Genomic DNA, 27,950 nt, shown 5'->3' on the forward strand with positions numbered 1-27,950 from the left:
TCTGTACTCTAAGAGCAAACAGAATATATTGTAATTTCTAGGGTTCCTAATACTAAAAAGCCCAGGAAGTTGTTTATGGAACTCCCTCAATGTGCTAAAGTTTCTTAGCTCAAGGATTTGGATTTAAAAATTGGTTTGTTCTGTGACTTTTCTCTGAAAGTGTGATCTGCATGACGGTAAGACATAGAATGGAGTTCCATATGATATACATGTCTTAAAGAACCCAGTTATTCATTATTGGACTTCTAGACCATTCAGAAGCCGTGATTCTCAGCCATTTTGTGATGGTGCAGAAATCAAGCAAGAGCCAAGGATAAATGTGCACGTAAGAGAGGGGGAGGATGGGAGAAATGTCGAAGATTTTTTTGAGAAATAACTCGTGAAACTATATCCTGTAAAATCTTAACAGGAAAACTGATAAACAAAATAATGTGTTTATGGAAAAAACCTCCTTATGTTTGGTTCCAAAAATAGTGCTTTCTATGATAGGAACATGAGAACTGTGGGAGAACTCATTTTTCTTCACTGTTAATATCTTTTTCACTGCTGTGATTAGTTGATGAAATAACATCAATGGGCTATAAGTTGGCATGGAAGGTGCTGTAATACTTGTAGTTTAGAGTTGAAACTCTTGTTGTTAAAGGAGACAATCACACCTTGAGTTTTAGATATGCTCACAAATACATGCATAGCATTTTGGGTTAATCATTCCAATATTGCTAATGCTTTTTTCTGTTCCAGCAATGGAAAATCCTGAAGTGCTTGTAGGCAGCTGCAGTACTCAGGATGATGAACATTTATACAGTGTAAAACATCATGCATCAATGTGCCAGCTTCTGGAAGATCAGTTAAGAAGAAAACTTAAATTTTTCTTTATGAATCCCTGTGAAAAATTCTGGGCCCGAGGAAGGAAACCGTGGAAGCTGGGCATACAAATTCTGAAAATAGCTATGGTCACTATCCAGGTGAGATACAAAGCTGCAGTACAATTATTACTTACACATTTTTAGCTACTGCTATATAAATTCAAGAAATTATAACCAGTTGAGCGACAACCTCTGATTTACTGCTGCTTTAGTGACTTGTGTTTTTAGAACCATCTCTACGGTTGGTATTTGAAACTTTCAGACCTTAATACAGGCAGTCCTCGACTTATAACCATTTGTTTAGCAACTGTCTAAAGTTACAAGGGCTTGGTCATATAATTAGAATTTGGGCGCTTGACAGCCAGCATGTACTAATGATGGTTGCAGCATCCTAGAAACATGTGACCTGCATTTGCAATCTTCCCAGTTGGCTTCCAACAAGCAAAGTCAATAGGGAAAGCTGGATTTATTTAGCAACCGCATAATTCAATCAATTACTGCAGTGATTCATTTAAAAACCATGCCCCCCCCCATTTTTAAAAATAAAATCAGGTACAACTCATGTAATAATTGCCTTGCTTAGCAACAGAAATGTTGGTCATAATTGTGATTGTAAATCAAGGACCATCTGTAAGTATTGAAATGACCTGTGTTCTTACACACTGAATATTTTGGAAGAAAATATTTTTGTCAAGTATTTAGTATTGACAAATTTAATAATATATGTATCTTCATCATATGTTCTCCATCTGTGTTGCCAAAGAACTTTCATAAGTGCCAGCTAACATAGCTATCTCGTTTAGGAATTATAGAACTTTTAGTCCAAATATTTGATGGATGCTGGATTGGGGTAATGAACAGAATAGGCTATTAGTCAAGTAGAGACAATGAACAATATCAAGATTATAGTTGCAGTTTCATTTCATTATTATATATGTCACTCTTCAGCCTTCTACTAATTAAATCCTCATTGTTCACCAACTATAAGGAAATCTGTGTGTTCAGAATATAGTATGAAAATGTCCAATATGAACTATACTAATATTATATTATGTTTTTATTCAGCAAAACAGATCCAAGATCAAAAAGAATAAAATAGTCATGATATTGAACTGGGCTAAATTATAAGTGTAACAAGAATATAGTTACATAAATATATGAGGAGTCTTTGACCACTGAATGAAAATAAAAGTTGTAAATCGGAGGGATGGTACCCAGCTCTTTTTTCCTATATGTTCAATTCCTGATTTATTTACCTTTCACACTCTCAGGGTAAAATGAAACTACCAAGAGAATGAGTAGGGAATGGTGGTAGAACTACTGTATTTTTCGGAATATACAGATAAGAGGCACCCTTTTCCTCCCTAAAAGAGGCTGAACATTTGGGTGTGACTTATACTTTGAATGTTACTTTTTCAAAGTTTTTTCCCCCAGCCCTAGCAAGGTGCTGACAATCTTCTCTGCTTCCTATGCCCTCCGAAGAAGGTTTTTTCCAGCCCTAAGTCTTTGCAGGCTTGCTTTCATTCCTATCCCCTCTGAAAAAGGCTTTTTCAGCCCTAACCAAGGATAAAATAATGTGTTCGAGCTGAACTGACTAAGAACACTAACCAGATGAATACCTGATAGGTAGATTCCCCCCCTCTATTTTACTCCCCTGAAACTAAGGTGCGTCTTATACTCCAGTGTGTCTTATACTCTGAAAGATACGGTAGCTACAAATGCTACATCAATTAAAAAATTTAATGTACTTGTGGTCAGAATGGACTTTTTGAGTATTTTAGCTGAAGAATTCCCTTTCTATTGATACTTTCAGCTTGTAGTTTTTGGTTTAAGCAATCAAATGGTGGTTACATTTAAAGAAGAAAACACGGTATCCTTTAAGCATCTATTCCTGAAAGGCTATATGGACAGCATGGATGACACCTATGCAGTGTACACGCAAAAAGAGGTCTATGACCAGATCTCTTTCGCAATAAACCAGGTAATATTTATCTATCTATCTATCTATCTATCTATCTATCTATCTATCTATCTATCTATCTATCCATCCATCCATCCATCCATCCATCCATCCATCCATCCATCCATCCATCCATCCATCTATCTATCGGCTGTATGTTCCAGCATAAGTCTGGAATGACTCAAGCAATTTTAAACAAACTTGGTACACAGATGATTAATCACATTGGTTTCCTATACCATAGAGCTTGCATTGGCTCTAATGAGGCAAGAGATGCAGACCTTTTAATTCCATAGTAACCTCATGAGATAAAGGTAACACAGGCAATTGGCCCATAAAAATGAGGTTTTCTATGACTGAATCCATTTCACCGAGTTTTATTTGAACCTTAGTCTTTGTAATTCTATTCATGAGATCAATAAATCTGAAAAGCAGGATGTTCCATCGCAGACATTCTCTTGCGTCTCCAATTAGTTCAGTTTTAATTATCAGGCAGCTCCATTAACTGGTTGTACCTTGTCGCTTAGTTTTTACAGCTGCGTGCTAATTCGGTTGGAAATCACGCCTACGAAAAGAAAGGATCAGAAGAGACGCCCATGGCAATATGTCAGTACTTCTACAAGAGAGGAATTATCAGCCCTGGAAATGACACTTTCGATATTGACCCAGAAATTGAAACTGAATGACTCAAATCAGATAGATTGTTTCTGTGTGTGAGAGAGAAAGGAGAATGAGAGTGGGGTGGGCGGAGGTCAGAAAGAGAGACAACTTGAGCAAAGTCATAGTGTTTAAAAGCAAACACATAGTAATTTCCAGTATCATTACAATATAATGGGTAGACACTTCAGATGTTTTATTTGTACAGGAAGAAATTCAACTACTGCAGATAGTCCTCACTTAGCAATTGCTTCATTCAGTAACAGTTCAGAGTTAAGACAACAGTGAAAAGGTATATTTAAGACCAATCCCTGAACTTGCAGCTATTGCAACATCCATTGTCACCTTCTCAGCTTGTTTCCAACAAGCAGAATCATTGTGGAAAATGGCAGGAAGTCACAAAAGTCACATGCCATTTTGCTTAACAACCTGAGGGGATTTGGTTAATGACTGCAGTGGAACTGTCATGGGATGTTTCACTTTATGACTATATCACTTAGTAACTGTGATTAGTAAGTGAGGACTACTTGTACATTAGAGCCTTGTTTAAGTCATGAAAACTGCAGTAGTGGTGCTTCATTTAATTCCTTGCCCCATTTCACTCAAATGATGTCAGCTTCAGTCAGACCTAGTATATTCCATATAGACGTACATTGTTTATATCTATGGAGATTCTCAGTCATCCAGGTTATGGTTGTCCTGAAGGTGCTTTTTCAAGAAGTAACTGGACTTTCTGGTTTTTCTTTGAAGATGTTTTGCTTCTCATCCAATAAGCTTCTTCAACTCTGAGCTGAAGAAGCTTCATGGATGAGAAACAGAACATCTTGAAAGAAAAATCAGAAAGTCCGGGTGCCTCTTGAAAAAGCACCTTTAGGGTGTACGTGGTTTAGTTTCCAAGTGGCCTGATACCCTGCTGATAAAAATGGCTGACTCATAGCCCAGTGTGTTGACTTTATTGTATCTGAAGCAGGTTCTTCATACTGGTAATTATTGAACAGAGTTAAGGGTGCATCTACTTGCAAGATACTGTAGTATAATCAAAATTGAAGCAATTGATGTCCCTCATCCACAAAAGTGTCTTGCCAACTCAACATTGCAAACATCACCAACACTAATTGGTGATTCAGGTTCAGGGTGAACTTTACTATTAGGAAAAGTGAGGCAGTGCCCTCAGACTGTAGACATGTGATAAAAAGCATTAGTAACCTGTTGGATGACATAAATGTTTGCTGTGTGGATTATTTTGCGCTCTTACTTACTTCAATACTGAAGTATTGAAGAAAATGTCACCTTACAATGCACTTACAAATCCAGTTAGCTTACTTGCCTGAGCCATTCATGTTTATCTGCTTTAGGCAAATACCGAAATATATTGGCTGACTCTACTGGCCTCTGAAACTTTGTGAATAAATTTGAGTGGACAGTCTTAACTGTTCAACATGAATATTGATTACTGAACATATAGAATTATTGGTAGTGTCTGTTATGAGAATTCAGAAGCATTGTGACTTATTTTTGGAGTTTGGAAATAGTGACATAAATAATAATCTCTTAGCGAACTAATGTAGTAAACATATGTGCACAACATTTCCAAACAATACCAAAAGCTGAATTCTGTAAGGATATCTTAGCTTAAACCTCTTGGGTATGAAAGATATTAAAGGACTGTTGACAGATTGAGGGTCTTTTCTTGATATATGTATGCAATTACATGAACCAATGTGTAACATATACAAATAATTACAGTACAAGAACTTTCTGAATTACTGTTTCTTCATTTTATTCAGATGGAAGTAATTCATAACTGCATTGAAACATCATTCTACAGTCATAAGTAGAAGGGCCTGTAACCATAGAAATTAGGGTATTAGGGTACTGATCTGTGGATCAAGTATAAAATTTCCTTTTTGGGTTTATTTTTAACAAGCAGATATTTTCAGGGATTCTTTATCAAATAAGAATTCCCATAAGGCAGAAGTTCAGTAAATATATGCATTAAATTAATGAAAAAACATAGCTGCTTTTTTCTTGCAAGTATGAAGAAAGATTTTACATCTCGTATTATTTAGATAAGACTACTAGTGACGAGATTGGATTTAATTTCCTTATTACTGATTTTCTGTCTTCCTTGTCTTATTAAATATTGAGTATTTTCTATATGCCGTAAAGCATCTGTCTTCCCACAGAGTGTCTTTATGTGGAGCCAATGCTACCTCTGGAAAATGGGACACTGAGGAAGACTCCTTTCAATTTTACTTTGGACTTCCAGAGGTGAGGAGAAATAAAAGTTGCTGGCATTCTTGAATATTTTTGGTAATGGTGAAATAAAGCTCCGGTCTCTGTTCTAGACTTGTAACTCTGACACTCACGTTCAAACTGAAGGCCATTAATCTCCAGACTGTTCGACAACACAAACTCCCAGACTGCTATGATTTCACACTAACAGTAAGTACAGAGGTGGAGTCCTTGGAACTTTCTGAGCTTGGTTGTTTATGTGCAGATAAACTAGGAAGCAAGTAAAAAAAATTGAACTGATGAAGACTTGTAATTAGTCATTTTCTGAAGGGCAGGTTTGGGATGGGAGAAATGGGCCTAGATTGTGTCAGCTTCTTCTTAAAGTGGACTACAGTAGTCCCTCACCTATTGCTGGTGTTACGTTCCAGACCTGGCCGCAATAGGTGAAACCCGCGTTGGGGAATTTATCGACTGATAGTACTTATTTAAGTATTTATATGGTAATTGTTTGGTAAGTTTTCATTGTTTTAAGTGTTTATAAACCCTTCCCACACAGTATTTATTTTAGATACCGTATTTAAATACAGTATTTACAATTTTAGATATATTTTTTTTTAAAAAACCTGCCGATCGAGTTCGGCGGGCTGTTTAAATCTGCCGATCGCCTTCCTCAGAAACCCGCGATGAAGTGAAGCCGCAGTAGGTGAAGAGCGGTATAGCGAGGGACTACTGTATTGCAGTACAGTGGTACCTCAAGATACGAACCTAATTGGTTCCAGGGGGAGGTTCGTAAGACGAAAGGTTCGTAAGACGAAACATTGTTTCCCATAGGAAACAATGTAAAGTCAATCCGTGCAACAAGAAAAAAACCCCCGCAAAAAAACGCTGCCGGCGTCACAACAACCGGGAGGCTTCCGCCTTTGGGTTTTTGGCTGGGGGAGCAGGAGGACCTTCCTAACTCCCTCCTCCCCGAGCCGAAAACACAAAGGCGGTCTGCTGCCGCCCGCTTGAGCCAGGAGGCATTCAGGGCGTGGAGGAATGGGAAGCTCAAACGCCGGTGGCTCCAGCTTCCCATTCCTCCATGCACTTCGCCCTGAATGCCTTCTTGCCGCCTGGCAGAGCGGGGAGCCGGGCAAGAGCGATCTTCTGCTGGCCATGGGTGAAGGGCGGGGAAGCCGGCGGCTGTAGCAGCTGGTGCAAGAGGCTTCCCCGCCCTTCGCCCATGGCCAGCAGAAGATCACTCTTGCCTGGCTCCCCGCCCCTCTTCTGCTGGCCACGTTGACTGCAGCGGCAGTGACAGCTGCGGCTTCTCCTCCTCTTCCTCCTCCACCTCCTGTTGCCACTTTCCCCAAGAAGCCTCCCGTCCACAGAGGAGGCAAGGATACCTTTGCGCTGCTTCAAAGCCCGGGCGGCTCCGAAGAAAAAGGGGGCTGCGGCGGCGGGTGTTGCTGCAGCTTATCCTCCTCTTCCTCCTCCTGCGGCCGTCTTCCCCAAAGATCTTCCCGTCTGCAGAGGAAGCAGGGAGAGCTTTGTGCCACTTCGGAGCCCGGAGGAGGAAGAGGAGGAGAAGCCGCAGCTGTCACTGCCGCTGCAGCCAACGTTTTCTTCAAAGCCACACCAAGCTCCAAAGCAGCGCAAAGCTCTCCCTGCCTGCTCTGCGGTCGGGAGGCTCCTTGGGGAAGGTGGCCGCAGAGGAGGCAGGGAGAACTTTGTGCCACTTCGGAGCCCGGAGGAGGAAGAGGAGGAGAAACTACAGCCACCGCTGTGGCCACACTTTCCTTCGGAGCCCGGTACAAAGCTAACCCCGCCCCCTGGGCAGCCAGAAGGCTCCTTTGGGAAGGCGGCCGCAGGGGGAGGAGGTGGAGAGGCAGGATAACTTTGCGCCGCTTTGGAGCCCGTTTCTTTCCTGCTGCCACTATCTCCTTGAAGGTTTTCCCGACGAAGCGCTGCGCTGGGCTCCGAAGTGGCGCAAAGTTCTCCCTGCCTCCTCTGCGGTTGGGAGGCTCCTTCGGCTGGCAACAGAAGTCCGGAGGTGGGGTTTCCCAGGAGGGAAGCCTCAGCAAATTCGCAGCATCGCAAACCTCTGCTGGGGCTTAAGAGCCAAAGCATGCTACTGAGACGGCTTTAGCCCCAATCCTGCTTTAACGGGGCTAAGGCTGCTTTAACCCCAGCCCACCATCAAGCCAGAGCAGCGAAGGAAGTGAAGGAAGCTTTCCTCTTCCCCATTTGCTCTTTATATGTCCTCCAGTTTTCACAGAGGGTTTCTAAGGTGTCCTCCTGCCTATTTGCTCTCTATGTGTCATCCAACTTTCGTGGAGGGTTTCTTAGCTTTCCTCTTCCCCATTCTCCGTGAAAGCTGGAGGACAAATAGAGAAGAAACGGTGAAGAGAAGAGCCTCCTTGAAAGGTTGAGGACACATGGAGAGCAAACTGGGAAGAGGAGAGGTGAAAAACCCTCCGTGAAAGGTTGGGGACACATGGAGAGCAAACTGGGAAGAGGAGAGGTGAAAAACCCTCCGTGAAAGGTTGGGGACACATGGAGAGCAAACTGGGAAGAGGAGAGGTGAAAAACCCTCCGTGAAAGGTTGAGGACACATGGAGAGCAAACTGGGAAGAGGAGAGGTGAAAAACCCTCCATGAAAGGTTGGGGACACATGGAGAGCAAACTGGAAAGAGGAGAGGTGGAAAACCCTCCGTGAAAGGTTGAGGACACATGGAGAGCAAACTGGGAAGAGGAGAGGTGGAAAACCCTCCGTGAAAGGTTGGGGACAGAGGAGCGGTAGAAAACCCTCCGTGAAAGGTTGAGGACACATGGAGAGCAAACTGGGAAGAGGAGAGGTGGAAAACCCTCCATGAAAGGTTGAGGACACATGGAGAGCAAACTGGGAAGAGGAGAGGTGGAAAACCCTCCGTGAAAGGTTGAGGACACATGGAGAGCAAACTGGGAAGAGGAGAGGTGGAAAACCCTCCGTGAAAGGTTGGGGACACATGGAGAGCAAACTGGGAAGAGGAGAGGTGGAAAACCCTCCGTGAAAGGTTGGGGACACATGGAGAGCAAACTGGGAAGAGGAGAGGTGGAAAACCCTCCGTGAAAGGTTGAGGACACATGGAGAGCAAACTGGGAAGAGGAGAGGTGGAAAACCCTCCGTGAAAGGTTGAGGACACATGGAGAGCAAACTGGGAAGAGGAGAGGTGGAAAACCCTCCGTGAAAGGTTGGGGACACATGGAGAGCAAACTGGGAAGAGGAGAGGTGGAAAACCCTCCGTGAAAGGTTGGGGACAGAGGAGAGGTGGAAAACCCTCCTTGAAAGGTTGAGGACACATGGAGAGCAAACTGGGAAGAGGAGAGGTGGAAAACCCTCCGTGAAAGGTTGGGGACACATGGAGAGCAAACTGGGAAGAGGAGAGGTGGAAAACCCTCCGTGAAAGGTTGAGGACACATGGAGAGCAAACCGCTTTCGGAGACTGCTGGGGAGCCGCGCGGCTGTTTTAAAAGGTGACAGCCGGGCTGGGGGGCCTTCCCAGCAACCTCCCGAACCCTGAACCCGGAAGTTTGGCAAAAGTTCGGGGTTCGGGAGGTTGCTGGGAAGCCCCTCAGCCCGGCTGTCACCTTTTAAAACAGCCGGGCCGGCTTCCCAGCCGTCTCCCGAAGCCAACCCGGAAGTTCGGGTTTGGCGTTCGTAACATGAAAAAAGTTCGTAAGAAGAGGCAATTTTTTTCTGAACCCCGGGTTCGTATCTTGAGTTGTTCGTAAGACGAGGGGTTCGTATCTTGAGGTACCACTGTATATACATTAGCAACTTAAAAGTAGAGAATAAAGTGAAATGATAACGCTGAAGCTAATCAAGAGGCAGGCACCAATGATTTATTGCTACCAGAGATTTGCCTGACCACAGCTGCAAATACCCATTTGGTAAATCAGCTATTCTTTGTGTGTGTGTGTGTGTGTGTCCTACAATTCACATTAATTCTCGCGGTAACTCACCTACTCTTCTTTTAGTTAAGTTCAAAACATAATTCTATATAGTATTAGCTTTTTGACAATAATATTAACAATAATATTAATACTTTTATTATGTGTGTAACTATATTGTAATTGTACATTTTAAAATTTGTTTCTATTTATTTTTGGTTGACTGTGGCTGGCGATCAACTTGAATACTCCTCAGATGGAAAAGTGCAATAAAACCCAAATAGTGATAAGAATAGCAATATTTCTGAAACAATATTAAAAAGATGAAGACATTGGGTCATGTTCTCTTGTTAAGTTTTGTTCGAGGATTATTCAGATATAGTCTTCCTTTATTCTATTTCGCCACCTTATTTTTAAACTGCTTAGATTTGGGGGAGAATAGTGCACTGACAGAACTAAACTAACTCCAAGCATTTTCTGTTTTCTACAAAACATGCTTTTTATATGCCATCACTGCTTCAAAGTTATACTTCAAGCTAACTATAAGACTTTATGGCTTTTTTGAGAAGAATAGTAGATAGGTAAATAGATGGATGGATGGAAGGTAGGTAGGTAGGTAGGTAGGTAGGTAGATATAGATTTTGATTTTATTACCAAGCATTAGGCATAAACTATTCAGATTCTATCTGAACTAACGAGTGTTTAGAAATAAGAATAATAGCATCTTTTCTATCTCCACAATATCTACAGATACTCTTTGATAACAAAGCTCATAGTGGAAGAATTAAAATAAGCCTAGACAATGATATTGCCATCAAGGAATGTAAAGACTGGCATGTTTCTGGATCAAGTAAGCTTAAAAAACATACTTTTGTTATTACTTATTTAGTGCTTATTAGGTTTTATTGAAGGCCTAGTGATGCATGAAGTTAAATATAGTATTTGCTATGTTCTGTAGTAACTATATTTTTTAAAGTATGTTTGTCAACTGAGCACGCAATTTGAATATGTGTGTTACATCATTTCACCTATAGTCCTTAAAAAAGTCTCTTTCTATATGGTTAATATTTGAATTACTGGCGAAATTCAAAATTTTTCCCTACCAGTTTGGTGGGTGAGGTTTGGTGGGTGTGGCAAGGAAGGATACTGCAAAATCTTCATTCCCACCCCACTCTGGGGCCAGCCAGAGATGATATTTGCCGGTTCTCCTAATTAGTCAAAATTTCCGCTACTGGTTCTCCAGAATCTGTCAGAACCTGCTGAATTTCACTTCTGATTTACAGTATATTAGAAGGGAATTCCCCACAATGGGAAATTTGCCCCAAATGCAAATAACTACATAACTTGAGGGAGGAGGGGTCCTCTTTAGACTATCAAAAGTGTGAAGCATTCATTCTTTTTGATGGCTTTGAATCCTTTAATTATCCACCTCTCCCTGTATTGAAAAATTAAGTAAGATGGAGGCCTCTTCTCCATTATTAGCACTCTCTCAAGGCAATTTCACGAAGAAAATTTCCCCTCAGACACAAATGAGTATGTGTTCTATGAGAGTATCAGGTTAACTATTATGCATAGACAAGTAAATCAATCTTTTTTTCCCAGTACAGAAGAATACCCATTATATGATGATCTTTGATGGTTTTGTCATACTGACATGTCTTGCATCACTGATTCTCTGCACACGATCTGTAATTAAAGGAATTTATCTACAAAGGGTAAGCTTATGTTTGTCAGTATCTCTTAATAAATTTAATTGCAGCTTTTCAATAGCAATTTCTCTTTTCTTGCCCTCTCACGTATCCTAGGAATTTATGACTTTTTTCCAACATCACTATAAGAAAGAAGTATCTTTCTCTGATCTAGTGGAATTTGTCAATGGATGGTATATCGTGATCATCGTTAGTGACCTTCTTACCATAGTTGGTTCTACATTAAAGATGGAGATACAAGCTAAGGTAAGTGACTTGAATGCTGATTACATGACCTGTGTTCCAGTTTTGGAAGTCCCAATTGAAATCTTATTGACCAACCTGAATTTTGTTATTTTTATAGTTCACTTGAGTCTTCAACTGGGGGAAATGGTCACATTGAGAAAACTGCTGCTCCAGAGAAGGCATTTTTCTAGCTGTATATTTTACCTATCCATGGTAATATCATTAGAAATTAGAAATGAGCAGTATCTGTGCATATCATCAAAAGTCTATTAATTTGCTGTGCAATGCATTTGTGCTCTTTGTCCACCAGGAAACAGCCCTGACATTTTTAGCCCATTTCTTTTTAATGGAATAAGGTTTACTCACCTCCCCAGAACGGTCTCCTAATCTAGCAGAACTTTATGTCTCCCATCTCAGTGTCAAAAGAAAAGAAAATATGGTATCCCCAAGAGTTAAAATGAATATAAAAGGTCCTTTTTTTATGGGCACCCCAACTGAAATTCCGTTAGTGTAATTTATTGAACATCATCTTAATCTTCATATAGAGTCTGACAAGCTATGACGTCTGCAGTATCCTGTTAGGAACTTCCACCATGCTTGTGTGGCTTGGAGTGATCCGCTACCTCATCTTCTTTAAGAAATATAATGTAAGGATCTTCTGGAACACTCATGCTCTTGGTATTCTTTTCTGTTATTACCTGGCAATGCTGAATGTCTTTGGAAAGTCTAATGAGCATCTCTGGGTTTTTCTTGGGCCTTGTTTTTCAGCTGCTTATTTTGACTCTCCGTGCAGCATTGCCCAATGTCATTCGATTTTGCTCCTGTGCGGCTATGATCTATCTGGGTTATTGTTTCTGTGGCTGGATTGTGCTGGGCCCATATCATGCTAAGGTACTGTGAGTTGGATGTTTGTCATCTAGTTTTGTATCTGAAGGGTCTTGGGCAAATGTTAACAAAATGAGCACGCTGCCAAGATATCTGAAAGGGCCAGTTTATCACTTTAGTTATGTAACTATACATGATCACCAGAATATGGAGTTGTCACGTATAGGTATATATTCTGCATTATCTGAGGCATTGATGCACATTAATAAAATATTGTAATATCCAGAGATTTTCAAGGGCTGGTATTGAGTAAAACATGTAACATTTATTTGCAGTTTACTGTATTTGACCAGTATTTTTTAAACAACTTGAGCAAAAAATGGAAATAATTTTCTTTTCTTTTGTCTGTTTGTTCCTGAATATTTGTTCTCTTCTAGTTCCATACCTTGAATATGGTTTCTGAATGTCTTTTCTCTTTGATAAATGGAGATGACATGTTTGCTACTTTTGCAAAAATGCAACAGAAAAGCTACCTGGTGTGGCTGTTCAGCCGGATCTACCTCTACTCTTTCATTAGCCTCTTTATCTACATGGTTCTGAGTCTCTTCATTGCCTTAATTACAGACACGTATGAAACAGTGAAGGTACATAAACATCACTATAGGATGTTACGTTTAATTTTTGAAATGTGAATTTCCAAAAGTTCTGAAATAGTTTTCTGAATATCAAATGATTTTGTTCATTTCATTATTCTCTTGTGGAAACAGAGATATTCTACACCTTTGCAAGAATTCAGCATAACATCATGACATCATCATACAAATGACATAGAGCTCTGATAAGTTCATATTTACTGCAAGTAAGCAAAAAAGGGCCATTTGCATGATGACATCATGATGCAGTGTCATCATTTATTCAGTCTATGTCAAACTCACAGAGTCATGTTACCGTCATATAATGTATTGCGATGTTTCCCCCCTTTGCGGAACTGGGGTGGGCTTGGCCTGCGCATAATGCATCCAAATCACAGGCCATCTGTTCCATTTATTCCATAGCTGAGTGATAAGTTTTTTGTATTTAATTTTTTTTGTTAGCATGGTTTATCTGGTTCTAAAGAACTGAGCAAGTTCTTTAGAACAACCAAGACTGAAGTTTAAGGCTATAACCTATTGCTTAATTTCCCAACTCTACTTTAATCTGAACTACTATGCTTAATTTCCCTTGGGCAAGAGGACATGTACTATGATAACAGTTGTTTTTCCCTTCCCATTGCCTATAATATGAGGGAATCTCTTCAGAAGATAGTTTGGGTGCTCCAACTTCCTAATGTCCTCTGTAGGCCCTAAAGACAAAAAAAATATGAAAAGCCCTCAAGCACTCTTCTTGCAATACTGACATGAGAAGACCCCAGGAACAAGACAAGATTTTAAGTTAATGTTATGTTTATATTGAATTACAAGGATATTTAATTCAACACAATTCCTATGATTTTTGTTGTTTTTGATGCAAAGTTGTGTCTAATCCATTGTGGCCCCATGGACAACATTCCTTCAGGCCTTCCTGTCCTCTACCATCCCCTGAAGTCCATTAAATATCACGCTGACTGCTTCAGTGACTCCATCCAGCCACCTCATTCTCTACCATCCCCTTATTCCTTTGCCCTCAATCTCTCCCAGCATTAGGTTCTTCTCCAGTGAGTCCTTCCTTCTCATTAGGTGTCTAAAGTATTTGAGTTTTATCTGCAGCATCTGGCCTTTTAAAGGGCAGTCAGGGTTGATATCTAGGACTGACCAATTTAATCGCCTTGCAGTCCAAGGGACTCGAAGAAGTCTTCTCCAGTGCCATATTTCAAAGGCCTTGCTCCCTCTCTATTATTTTATTACTGCCTTAGCAGCCGTCCGCATCTTCAGGTAGCTAACGTACGATTTGACAAAGCAGATTTGGCTCTGGTTAGCTTTCATATTGGAAGTTGAAAAAAATCTAGTGCTGTGGGAGGTTGAAAACCCATCCTGGAAGGTGGCAAAACCACATCACTTTCTTACCATTCCTGGGCAATAAAACTGAATGGATGTATCCATGTAAATCACAAGGAGTTGGAGAAGGTGGCTTTGCTCTTTGATTTCAGAATTTTCCTTTTCTCTCATATGAAAAAGTATAATTTGGCAGCATCATTTGGAAGACATCTGAATATTTCCTCCAAGGCTACTAGAGTCTGCCTGGAATCCTGAGGCTCAAAGTTGTGTTCCCCTGTCATTTCTACCAGAGTTTAAAGACCGATAAAATGCAGATTACAAGTCCACCCTAATCTCCAAATCTCTTGTGGAAACTTGGGGGAAGGTGGATGAGAAATAGGGTGCAAGAACCTCACTTTTCTCCTTTTTAATAGCTTCTAACTCACCAGGAGAAACCTGACCTTTCCTATTTTTCCTTATCCCTCTTTAAAAATTGTGTTTTTCATAGCCATATAATATCCACTGGAGTTGTACTACATAACAACTTTTTTTTTTTAGCATTACCAGCGTGAAGGCTTTCCAGAGACAGAACTTCATTCATTCATAGCCCAGTGCAAAGACCTGCCAAACTCTGGAAGATACAGATTAGAAGAGGAGAGTCCTATCAATATTTTCTGTTGTTGTAAAAGGTTGGTGACTAAAGGCCTGGGTGACAGATGCATCATCTGATAGCTTGGTTTCTTCAATATTAAATTAAGTTGGCTGCTGTGAGAACAGAAAGCAGGTTAATAGAACATCAGTGTTGAATCTAGTGAAACTGTAGGCACTTTCTCATAAGCCTAGTGACCGTACACTGGTTTGAAAGCTGCTCTGGATTCCCATGATCCCCCAATGTCATAGATAGATAGATAGATAGATAGATAGATAGATAGATAGATAGATAGATAGATAGATAGATACCCATTTTTCAGAATTGCAAATGGTTAAAAGTGAAAGCAATTACTGATTTATTTTAAACTTTCTGAGGGTTGAGGAATAAAGATACCAGTGAACCTTTAAAATAATGGTGCATAAGATAACTTTGGTATTAGTTATACTTTTGTATAGTGAGCAATTGTGATTATCCCCACTAATTCTTTGGGTTTTTTTAACAGTACAGTTTCTAACCTTGCACTTCTTATTCAGGGTGACTTATTTTTATTAAAATTATTTTCTTTAGATCAATAGATCTTGTTTGATTTTATAAAATGGGACCATTTTGATTTCTTTCTCTTTATTATATTTTTGTGCAGCTGGATAACATCTCTGTACCTTTTCCCCTTCTTTTAGGTCTTAATAAAAACATTGGCAAAAATTGCTGAAAGTAGTTGGAGATTCTGGAGCTGGACAATCATCACAGATTCAGTAAGAAATCATCAAAGAGGAAAGAAAGGAATGAAGGGAAAGAGAGACAAAAAAAGAGAAAAAGAGAAAAAAGAAATAGAGGAAAGAAGGAAGGAAGGAAGGAAGGAAGAGGAGGGGGGAAAGGGAGAAAACAGAGAGAGAGAGAAGAGGAAGGAAGCACCACAAACTGTGGTTCTAGACATTGTTTCAGAAGACACTTTGAAACAACACAGCAATTTAGGGCTGGAAGACATCTAGGAGGTCATCTAGTCCAACCCCCTGCTGCAGCAGGAAAGCTTACACTGTCTGGATTATTTTGGTGCCTCTAACAGAGAGAACAATTGCCAGAAAGAAGAAGGAGTTTACTAGGACAAGGCTGCCATGCAGAGGAAGGCAGAGATAGCCCTTAACTTATGACCACAATTGAGCCCAATTGAGCGTTGTTAAGTGAGTTTTGCCACATTTTATTCAATCCATGACATCTCTTGGCTCTAATAGTGATGTGCAAACTAGGGAAGTAAATCTGAAGGCATGTGGAATGTTTTAATGTACAGAAGTCAGAGTTAAATGTGTGGCAGAGCGTGAACTCTGGGTATGTTTTTTCCAAACGCAATAAGTGAGATTGAATATGTATAGTTTCAGAAGAGGTGTGTTTGTGTGTGTGCGCGCGCGTGTTCATGCACATACAGTACACATAGTAGATAATGTATATTTTTGTGTGCCTGTATGTAATATGTAAGTCTACATATGGCATATATACATAGGATTAAATAACATAGTTTGCATGCTGAGTAATAGTAAATAGGGAAATTGAGGCGAGGAGAGGTCAGACACCCTAACCCTAACTAACCCTTGATGTTAGTGATGTCAAGTTGGCCACCCTGACCCAGTCACATGACCACCCAGTCAAATAATCACCAAACCATCCCACCTCAGTCACATGACCACAAAGCCGCTCCCACCCAGTTATATGACCGACAAGCAACTTCTACAAATTAAGCCACGCCCACAAAATTCTCCTCATCCAAAATTCAAAGCTTCCAAGCACTGTGTGAACACATGAATAGCATAGTCTGAGTGATCAGGGTTTGTTCCTGCTCCTTTTAATACTAAAAGTAGATGAGACCATTAGGTGAGGTCATTTGGCAGGTGTAGTATAGCGTTATGTGGTCCCTTATGGGCTCTTTTCTTTCAGCTTAACCTAGAATGAAAGGAACGGAAGGCTTTCTTTGCTGGTGCCCAAATACTAGCTGTCATGGCTGTAGAACCAGGAGCCAGCCCAGAATTCTGCTTTCTAGAAAAATGACTTGGGAGGAAGGCTTCTCCTGGCATGGAGATGATGTGCTCCATTTCAGGAGGGGTGAGCAGAGCATGGCTTCTTCCCTTTCAGACAAAGTGGCAAGGGGCTTGTGCTCCTCTCCAGCATCTTTGCTCAGCCGGGGAGGTTACTGCGTAGGAAAGCAAGCAAAGCTTCCTATCCTTGGCACAGTGTGGCTTGATGGTTTGGTAGTGCTGCAGCCTGCTTTGGACTGCCTATGCAAGGCCAGATCCATTTTGGTGGTCCATCCCAGGTACCTTATGGATACAATGGATTTCTGGTGACAGCCTGGTTTACCAGTGATCTTGTTCTCTTGGCACAATTGCTTCTGAACAATAAATGTGTGTGGGTGGCTCCTTGGTTTGTTTGTATTATTATTATTATTATTATTATTATTATTATTATTATTATTATTATTTTATTAGATTTGTATGCCACCCCTCTCTGAAGACTTGTAAATTTACCTTGTTATTCAAAGTAAATAAATCTGATATGTTTCTGTGGTGGGTGGGTGTGTGTATGTGTGTGTGTGTGTGTGTATGTGTGTGCAAGTGTCAGGCAATGGCCAGCTGCCAAATAAATGGCTTTTTGAGAATCAAAACCAAACAAACACACCAGTTCATAAGGAGATTTCAAGCTTTATTAAGTACCTGTAGGAGGCAAATTAAATGGAGGAAATATCAAGTCCAAAGATCATTCTATAGTTGCTGGGAACTCCAGTTCAAGCAACAGAGATATTCTGTGGCCCTGGATAAGCCGTGGTCTGGTCTTGCAATGACCCTGGAATTTGGCTGCCAAACTTTAATTAAAAAGTTGAAATTGGATTTCAACTGCAAAGCTCAGAGCTGAAAGGGCAATTTCATGGCCCTTCAATTGAAATCCAGTTGAAATCCAATTTCAACTTTTTAATTAAAGTTTGGCACCCAAATTCCAGGGTCATGGCAAGACCAGACCACGGCTTATAACTGTGAGATGGCCATGGAAGTCTGAGAACTCTCCTCATAAGGCAGCACTTCCCTTCCACAAAGGCTGTACTGTTATGCTAGCAATGTTGCAGTCAGGGAAGCAATCCTGATTTTGGTTGATTCCTTTTCACCTTCAAAATGTCCAGCTTTCAATTTGGCTTTTCAATGCCAGATACACATGTTTCTCTGTATCAATTTATACATACAGCTGATTTGATTCCAAGCAAACAAAATGATCAACAGTGAAGATCCATTGAAAGTAGTCCAAAAGAGTGCAGCGCATGCCATAACTTAGCTGACATTGGACAAATCTTCTCCAGTAAGATTTTATATTCCTTGTTTTTTTTTCCTGGGAAATGTGAGGTGGGTTGAAGTCATCAAGGAAGATAGGTAAAGTACCTTTGGAAGTACATTCATCTTAATTACTGAGATCCCTAACAGGGATATTTGTAATTTAGAACATTTCGTTAAATCTTTCTGGATATCCTTTAAAAATTTTGGGTAGTTGTCTTTTTTTATCGAAGTACATTTGGCTGTAAGCCAAATCCCCAGATACTTAACTTTTTAAACTGATTTAATTTCTATTCTTTCCTCTAATTCCTCTATATGTTTCTTGGACAAGTTTTTAGTTAACATCTTTGTTTTATCCTTGTTGATTTTGAGCCTCGCTACTTTTCCAAATTTTTCCATTTCCCTTAACAATTCCAATCCCGAATTTAATGGTATGATATAGACTAGGTCATCGGCAAAGGCTTGTGTCTTATAATGTTGCTCCTTAATTTTCAAACCTCTAATATCTGGATTTGTTGTCACAAAGTTCAATAAGATTTCAATGTACAAAATATATAGTAGCGGAGAGATTGGACAACCTTGTCTAACTCCTTTTTCAATATTAATTATATCTGTCTTATCTCCATTTATTATTATATTAGCTGTTGGCCTGAATATATAGTTTCTATAAAATTATTAAATTTATCTCCAAAATGCATCATTTTAATTAATGTCATTAGAAAATCTGGCTCCTAGCTTGCAAAATTTGCACCGACAAATCCTTCAAAACCCGGATCGAGGCTCCTTTAAAAGTAAGGTTAGTAATTTTCCTTTGTAGACTGTTTCAGCTGCTTTTTCTGAGAGGAATTTAATTACGATGTCTCGTTGATTCCCGTCTCTTCGCGCTCCGAAAACCCAATGTGCACGTTCTATTTAATGATCCTGAATTTCAATCTTATACTCCTTATACCATTGCTGAATATTTTGGATCATATTTCTGCCATCGGCAAAATCTGCTTTAAATCCTCTCAGACGTAACTTTGCTCTTCTTAATCTGTCTTCCAGCATATTTATACGTTGGCGGTCCTGTTCCCTTCCTTCTTCTATCTTTAAAACCCTAACACCCTGGGCTTGCTGTTCTATTTTCACTTCTTGCTGTTCTATTTTCACTTTTTGCAGCTCGGTCTCAGTCTTAGCCACCACATCTTGCATTTCTTTTAGCTGCTGACCGACCATAACAAAAGTTTTAATCAAAGCGTCCATTCTCTCTGTCAGTTCTGCCCCAACTGCCTCCGCCATTTCCCTCCCCCAATTAACTTATTGTTTACTCACAGTTCCGAATGGAAAGCAGGCTGTTTTCCCGTTGTTTCTACTCTCCCCCGATAAGCCCAAGGTATTTCCAGGTTCCAAAGTTTTAGCTTTTTACTTAGTCCAGTTTATTTGAGACTCCAAGAGGTTCAATGGGGTTTAAAATCCAATGTTTATTTTTTTCATTTGAGGAGCGTTCAGCGTTCAGCGGAGCGTCTACATTCCTCAACGCATACAAAAACACCTCCTCAACTGTTCTTCAATCTTCTCAGAAATTTCATTTTTTTCTTTGCAAAGTTGCTTATTTTCCTTTACAAGTTCGTTAATTTTTATTTCTAATTCTTGTTTTTCATTCAGGAGTTTTGAAATTTCCATTGTCTTCCTGCAAATAATGAAAACCAGAGAGAAATTAGCCCCAGGGTTTTTTTTAACTTGAATTATCAACCTTTTTATTCAATTTTTATTAAATACACATTAAAAATACCTTATGAAATCATACAGACAGGGTGAACTTAATAGGATTGTGCAAAGATTTGATGAACTATGTGAAGACTTACGAGCCTTTCCTCTGTAGTTTCTGGTGGCTATCTAAGAATTTCTCACCTCCACTGCAATTTGTAATGTTCTCGGCAGAGCTCCTCATTTTTATCAATATTTTCAATTTTTTGGAATGTGGTTTTTTCAATTTCAATTTTCATTTCTTCTTTTTCTGTTGTAATTTTTTCTATTACTGCCATTTTCCTGTAAAATATAAGGACCAGAGAGATATTAGCCCTCTTGCAATATAGAGGCGGGAGGAGTGGAGGAGCCCATATCTAGGGTGGCACAGGGCCAGAATATCCCGGTTTTGCTGGGGAGAGGCAGATATGTTGGGAGACATGGGGTAGGCTGCTCTCGGGGAACAAGAGGTTGCTGCTTGAAAGCAATCCCTTGTTCCGGCCCCATGAGCTTAGCTCGGGGTACTGGCGACAAGCGAATCTCGAACCATAGGCTCAAGCTGTTGATATTCAATGCCAGGTCAGTTGTAAATAAAGCTCCCCTCATCCAGGATTTACTCCTAGATGAGGAGGCTGACCTGACATGTGTTACTGAGATCTGGCTGGGCCCAGAAGGAGGAGTCCCTCTCTCTGAAATGTGCCCAGCTGGGTTGCAGGTGTGGCACCAGCCACGACCCCAGGGAAGGTGGGATGAGTGGCTATTATAGCGAAAAAGACCTTCAGCCTACGCAGGCTCGCTGCTCCTGAGATTACGGGTTGTGAGTCCCTCTTTGTGAAGTTGAACCTAGGGGTTCAGGTGGGCTTGTTGCTCATGTACCTGCCTCCCAGCTGCGTGTCAACAGCCCTACCTGTGCTACTCGAGGAGGTAGCTGGGCTGGCAGTGGAGTTCCCCAAGCTTATTGTCTTGGTGGACATTAACCTGTTGCTCGGAGAATCCTCTGGATTGGTGCAGGAGTTTATGGCCACCATGGCAACCATGGACCTGACCGAAGTAATTTAGGGTGCAACTCATGAGGGGGGCATGCTCTTGATATGGTATTCCCCACAGAGCAGTTGAGCAATGATCTGAAATTAAGGGTCTTAAATATGTTGCCTTTGTCATGGTCAGATCATTTTCTGCTATGGCTTGATTTCAAGGCTTCAATCCTCCTCTGCAGGGAGATGGAATTGATTAGGAGATTCCTTCCCAGGCACCTGATGGACCCAGAAAGCTTTCAGAGGATACTTCCATCTGCTGGTCCATTACTCTGGGGGGGGGAAAGAACATCATCTTTCAGCTGTGGCAAGGGGCACGTTTTCCTGGTGCACCAGTTGCGGCCTTATTTGGACCGTGAGTCTCTACTCACAGTCGCTCATGCCTTTATCACCTTGAGATTCAACTACTGCAATGCTCTCTACATGGGGCTACCTTTGAAGAAAGAGTGTTTGGAAAATTAAAATTGTGCAAAATGTGGCCGTGCAAATGGTCATGGGCATTCCTAGACATGCCCCTCTTTCTCCAACACTACGTGGATTGCATTGTTTGCTGATTGGTTTCTGGACACAATTAGTGTTGGTAATGACCTATAAAGCCAAACATGGCATCGGTACTTGGCGGTACTTGTGGGACCGCCTTCTGCCGCATCAATCCCAGCAATTGGTGAGGTCCCACAGAGTTGGCCTTCTCCAGGTCCCATCAACTAGACAATGTCGTTTGGTGGTGCGTAGGTGAAGAGCCTTTTCTGTGGGGGCTTCTGAATCAGCTCCCCCTGGAGATTCGCTCTGCCCCCCCCTTCATTTATGCCACCAGGCTTGGGGCAGTTAGATCTCAGTCCCCCTGGCCGACCAAATGTTTGTATGGCTGTTGTTTGAATGGGTATGACTGATTTTTAATATAATTGAGGGTTTTAGATTGTCTCTATAGTTTTAATTTAATTGGATTTGCTATTGTATTTGTATTGTATATGTTTTTATATGTTGTAAGCCACCCCGAGTCCTTAGAGAGGGGCGGCATATAAATCCAATAAATAAAATAAATAAAATAAAAATAAACATTTCTCACCTATGCAGTTCTTCTTTCAACTCATTAATTTCTTGGAGGAGCTCTACTTTCTTGATGGCATCTTTTTTAATTTTTGTGCTGAGACTTTCATTTTCTTTTATTATTTTTTGAATCTCGTCTTCTTTCTCTTCACAAATTTCATTTTTTTCTTGGCAAAGTTTCTTATTTTCCTTAAGAAGTTCATTAATTTTTATTTCTAATTCATTTTTTTCAGTCAGCAGTTTAGAAATGTCCTTTGTTTTCCTGCAAATAATGAAGACCAGAAAAAAATTAGCCCCCAGGTTTTTTTTTAACTTGAATTATCAACCTTTTTATTCAATTTTTATTAAATACACATTAAAAATACCTTATGAAATTATGAATGTCATGCAGACAGGGTGAACTTAAGAGGATTGTGCAAAGATTTGATGAACTATGTGAAGACTTACATATATCTCTGCTCCCTCACTCTCTTCAAATCAGCATCTGATCTTTGCGCTTTTGTCTGAACAATCTAGAGAAGCCAAAATAGATCATAAGCCTTTCCTCTGTAGTTTCTGGTGGCTATCTAAAAATTTCTCACCTCCACTGCAATTTGTAATGTTCTCGGCAGAGCTCCTCATTTTTATCAATTGTATCCATTTTTTGGAATGTGATTTTTTCCATTTCAATTTTCATTTGTACTTTTTCTATTGTAATTTCTTCCATTACTGCTGTTTTCCTGTAAAATATAAGGACCAGAGAGATATTAGCCCTCTTGCAATATAGAGGCGGGAGGAGTGGAGGAGCCCATATCTAGGGTGGCACAGGGCCGGAATATCCCGGTTTTTCTGGGGAGAGGCAGATATGTTGGGAGACATGGGGTAGGCTGCTCTCGGGGAACAAGAGCTCGCTGCTTGAAAGCGATCCCTTGTTCCGGCCCCATGAGCTTAGCTCGGGGTACTGGCGACAAGCGAATCTCGGACATTAGGCTCAGGCTGTTGATATTCAATGCCAGGTCAGTTGTAAATAAAGCTCCCCTCATCCACGATTTACTCCTAGATGAGGAGGCTGACCTGACATGTGTTACTGAGATCTGGCTGGGCCCAGAAGGAAGAGTCCCTCTCTCTGAAATGTGCCCAGCTAGGTTGCAGGTGTGGCACCAGCCACGACCCCAGGGAAGGTGGGATGAGTGGCTATTATAGCGAAAAAGACCTTCAGCCTATGCAGGCTCGCTGCTCCTGAGATTACGGGTTGTGAGTCCCTCTTTGTGAAGTTGGACCTAGGGGCTCAGGTGGGCTTGTTGCTCATGTACCTGCCTCCCAGCTGCGTGTCAACAGCCCTACCTGCGCTACTCGAGGAGGTAGCTGGGCTTGGCAGTGGAGTTCCCCAAGCTTATTGTCTTGGTGGACATTAACCTGTTGCTCAGAGAATCCTCTGGATTGGTGCAGGAGTTTATGGCTACCATGGCAACCATGGACCTGACCGAAGTAATTTAGGGTGCAACTCATGAGGGGGGCATGCTCCTGACATGGTATTCCCCACAGAGCAGTTGAGCAATGATCTGAAATTAAGGGTCTTAAATATGTTGCCTTTGTCATAGTCAGATCATTTTCTGCTACGGCTTGATTTAAAGGCTTCAATCCTCCTCTGCAGGGAGATGGAACTGATTAGGTGATTCCTTCCCAGGTGCGATGGACCCAGGGGGCTTTCAGAGAACACTTCCATCTGCTGGTCCATTACTCTGGGGGGAAGGAACCATCATCTTTCAGATGTGGCACAGTCACAGTCGCTCATGCTCACAGTCACTCATGCCTTTATCACCTTGAGATTCAACTACTGCAATGCTCTCTACATGGGGCTACCTTTGAAGAGTGTTTGGAAAATTAAAATTGTGCAAAATGTGGCCGTGCAAATGGTCATGGGCATTCCTAGACATGCCCATCTTTCTCCAACACTACGTGGATTGCATTGGTTTGTGATTGGTTTCTGGACACAATTCAAAGTGTTGGTAATGACCTATAAAGCCATACATGGCATCGGTACTTGGCGGTACTTGTGGGACCACCTTCTGCCGCATCAATCCCAGCAATTGGTGAGGTCCCACAGAGTTGGCCTTCTCCAGGTCCCATCAACTAGACAATGTCGTTTGGTGGTGCGTAGGTGAAGAGCCTTTTCTGTGGGGGCTTCTGAATCAGCTCCCCCTGGAGATTCGCTCTGCCCCCCCCCACTTCATTTATGCCACCAGGCTTGGGGCAGTTAGATCTCAGTCCCCCTGGCCGACCAAATGTTTGTATGGCTGTTGTTTGAATGGGTATGACTGATTTTTAACATAATTGGGGTTTTAGATTGTCTCTATAGTTTTAATTTAATTGGATTTGCTATTGTATTTGTATTGTATTTGTTTTTATATGTTCTAAGCCACCTCGAGTCCTTGGAGAAGGGCGGCATATAAATCCAATAAATAAAATAAATAAAATAAAAATATAAATTTCTCACCTATACAGTTCTTCTTTTAATTCATTATTTTCGTGGAGGAGCTCTACTTTCTCGATGGCATATTTTTTAATTTTTGAGCTGAGACTTTCATTTTGTTTTGTAATTTTTTCAATCTCCTCTTGTTTATCTGAACTAATTTTCCTGTAAAATATCAAGAGCAGAGTGAAGTTAGCCCCCTTAGTTTTTTTTATTCAAATTGTAAAATTTGTTTAAAATAAAAACTAATTGAAATATTGAAGAAACGACGAGAAAGTCAGGGTTGCTATCAAAAATTTTCTCACCTCCTCAACTTTTCTTCAAACTCTTCAGAAATTTCATTTTTTTTCTTTGCAAAGTTGCTTATTTTCCTTTACAAGTTCGTTAATTTTTTTTTCTTCTTGTTTTTCATTCAGGAGTTTAGAAATTTCCATTGTGTTCCTGCAAATAATGAAGACCAGAGAGAAATTAGCCCCCAGGTTTTTTTTTAACTTGAATTATCAACCTTTTTATTCAATTTTTATTAAATACACATTAAAAATACCTTAGGAAATTATGAATGTCATACAGACAGGGTGAACTTAATAGGATTGTGCAAAGATTTGATAAACTATGTGAAGACTTACATATAACTCTGCTCCCTCAATCTCTTCAAATCAGCATCTGCTCTTTCCGCTTTTGTCTGAACAATCTAGAGAAGCCAAAATAGATCATAAGTCAGGAATATATTTCCGTAGCAGCCCACTTGCTACCCCTCACTACCCAATCAGTCACACTGGGCTTTCCCCCCTCTTTTTATGATATGAACTATGTCTCGGTCATGCACACTCAACAGGTTCCTTATGTACTAGATTGCTTACCTGATGGGAACGCAACTTTATGCTGGGCTACAAAAAAAAGTAGTCTTAGTTAATTTCTTTAGGAAATGTAAAACACAGTGGTTCAAAACAATTGTGAATCATCTAAATTTTATTTCACTACTATTGGTTTTGTATGTGGCCAAAGAAACTAGCTAATGTAACAAAGAAGGAACCGACCAAGAATTAGCATCAGCTCTGATAATTGCCATTCTTTTACAGAAATTACAAATAAACTAGTCTGTATAGATGTGTGTATGGATTTCATATATGCAATAGAAATATACAGCGAACATATATACTACATAAAATATGCTGCACATGCATTATTAACCATTACCAATTGTGAAAAAATCATTTATTTTCATTTTTCTCATAATTATATTCTAAGGTGAGCTACACATTATATACCTCAGCATGTCTTTGTGCCAGAAGAGGAAGTCTCGAACTTTCTTCTTCCGGATGCAAAATACCCTATTTTGTAAAAGCAAACTGACAGTGATTAAAGACACTAATTTTTCTATCAACAATTCTAAATGATATTAAACATTGTTTCCTCTTCAAATCTGGGGTACCAACTATATCTCTGCCATCTAATCTTTGACACATGCCTGGAAATTCACACTAATGAAAAAAATAACATTTTACTATTCTTCCAAAACTGAAGAAACTTCTTGGATTACGGTCTAAAATTTTTCAAAAAAACCCCCAAACAAACAAAAAGGAAAGTCCAGTTCCTTCTCGGTTGGATGAGTTCCTGCTGTTTTCCTAACAAGATTTTTCAGAAGTGGTTTGGTGTTGCCTCCTTTCTAGGGGTAAGAAAAGGTGACTGGGTCAGGGTCACCCACTTGGCTTTGTGCCTAAAGTGGGGCAAGGAATGTCGGTCTCTGGGTGCGCAGAGTGATGCCTTAACCACGATACCAAACTGGCTTTCTTGGGTTGCTAATGCAAGCTAACTATGTATTTCAAAGGTCAAAACAAAAACCTAAACGGTCAACTGAGGATAAACAGAAATCACAATTCATATTCTGTCTGTCTATCTGTGTTTCTCCAACTACCTACTGTTCTTTCTATCTATCTGTCTGTCTGATTGACTGTCTGTCTGTCTCTCTCTCTATATATATATATACTTTCTATCTATCCCTACCTAGCTACCTAGCTACCTGCCTAAAATTTCTATATGTTCCATCACACATTTACTGTGACAGCGTATGAACAAATGTTTTCTCTTACCTCCTTTTGGAGACGTTTCATGTTTTCTCTTAATTTTGTCAACAAATTGTTTTCCATCGCAAAATCAGTAATGGAAACTAGAAGACAAAGTAATAGGTGAGAATGCAGAACAGCCTTGACATTTTTATTTCCAAAATTGGAATCTAGACTTGAGAGACAGTGTCCAGAATAGCACATAATTTTAAAATTATATTTGCCCTCTAATTCCTCTACTCTGATCCTTTAGGTAAGGTGACCAGATGTCCCACTTTTGGGCAGGACAGTCCCAATTTTTAACAATTTGTCCCACATCCCGCAGCATTTTTAAAAAGTCCTGATTTTTTTTTTACTTCCAACTTGACATCGCATCATGGCAGGGCAGCCTCCAGTGAACTCCAGGGCTGTTCTCTGCTTTTGAGCTTTTTTGGTTGCAGCTTGGAGAGCCTCCACAACTTAAAGAGGAACTTCCCGTGTATCTGTGGTGATCCCCCAGAAAGTGAGAAATACCCTCAGGACCACAGCTGATGCAGCTGCCTGACACTTAAAAGGGAAGCAAGAAATAACAGCCAAAATAAGCCAAATAAGGGACTAAAACGATGGGGATTGCGGATTTGTGGAAAGGTTCGGAGTAAGAGGTGGTAATAGTAGAATGACTTGGAGAGAGGAGCCCTTGATGCTGTCTGGTTGGATTGATTTGATTGTATTTGATTTGATCGGGGCAAGGCAGCAGTCATTGCATTTCATCAGGAACAGTGAGGACTTGAAAGATGGGCGAGGAGAAAGAGTTGAAGTGGCGGATGGGTGATTGGAGATCGGAAATCGGAGATAGGAGACCAGCCACAGACTCCCTCCTCCTAATACCAGATTTAGACCTACTTGGGAATCATTCCGGATGAGCTGTTTGAATAGCAAAGGGCACGGTGGTTTTTTTGAATGTATATGAAGTTTTGTGCAAGTTGAAAGAACTTAGAAGACTTAGAGGTGACTAGGCAAACCGGAAGCCCCACGCTGAAAATAAAGGGAGTATCACCAGCTCAGCGGGTTTATTAATTTGGATATAAACGGATTAGAACTATAAGCAACTTGATGACCAATAAGGAACATTGTTGAATTAATTTAGGATTGGGTCAGACTGATACATTAATTAGAAGACAATTGGGTTCTTAACTAACTTAACTTACCTTAAGTTAACTTCTTAACTTAACATCTTGAATCTCCAATGACCTACGCCAGGGTCCTCTTTGTGGACTTCAGTTCAGCATTCAATACCATCGTACCGGACATTCTCTTAACCAAACTAAATCAGCTAGCGGTACCTGAACACA

General features: G+C 40.5%; 1 protein-coding gene across 1 annotated transcript in view; it reads left to right on the plus strand.

Annotated features, from left to right (window-relative positions):
- Positions 1-743: 743 nt before the first annotated feature.
- The window catches only part of LOC139165364 (mucolipin-3-like), a 38,407-nt gene continuing 11,200 nt past the window's right edge, over positions 744-27,950 (plus strand). Inside the window, exons 1-12 of the mRNA XM_070748554.1 lie at positions 744-965; positions 2,680-2,847; positions 3,354-3,503; positions 5,666-5,754; positions 5,832-5,928; positions 10,381-10,480; positions 11,233-11,345; positions 11,436-11,585; positions 12,110-12,211; positions 12,333-12,455; positions 12,827-13,033; positions 14,900-15,050. Coding sequence (XP_070604655.1) covers positions 744-965; positions 2,680-2,847; positions 3,354-3,503; positions 5,666-5,754; positions 5,832-5,928; positions 10,381-10,480; positions 11,233-11,345; positions 11,436-11,585; positions 12,110-12,211; positions 12,333-12,455; positions 12,827-13,033; positions 14,900-15,050 — 1,672 coding nt within the window. The remainder of the gene's footprint in view (positions 966-2,679; positions 2,848-3,353; positions 3,504-5,665; positions 5,755-5,831; positions 5,929-10,380; positions 10,481-11,232; positions 11,346-11,435; positions 11,586-12,109; positions 12,212-12,332; positions 12,456-12,826; positions 13,034-14,899; positions 15,051-27,950) is intronic.

The sequence above is a fragment of the Erythrolamprus reginae genome, chromosome 3, assembly GCF_031021105.1.
Source record: "Erythrolamprus reginae isolate rEryReg1 chromosome 3, rEryReg1.hap1, whole genome shotgun sequence".
Lineage (NCBI taxonomy): Eukaryota > Metazoa > Chordata > Lepidosauria > Squamata > Dipsadidae > Erythrolamprus > Erythrolamprus reginae.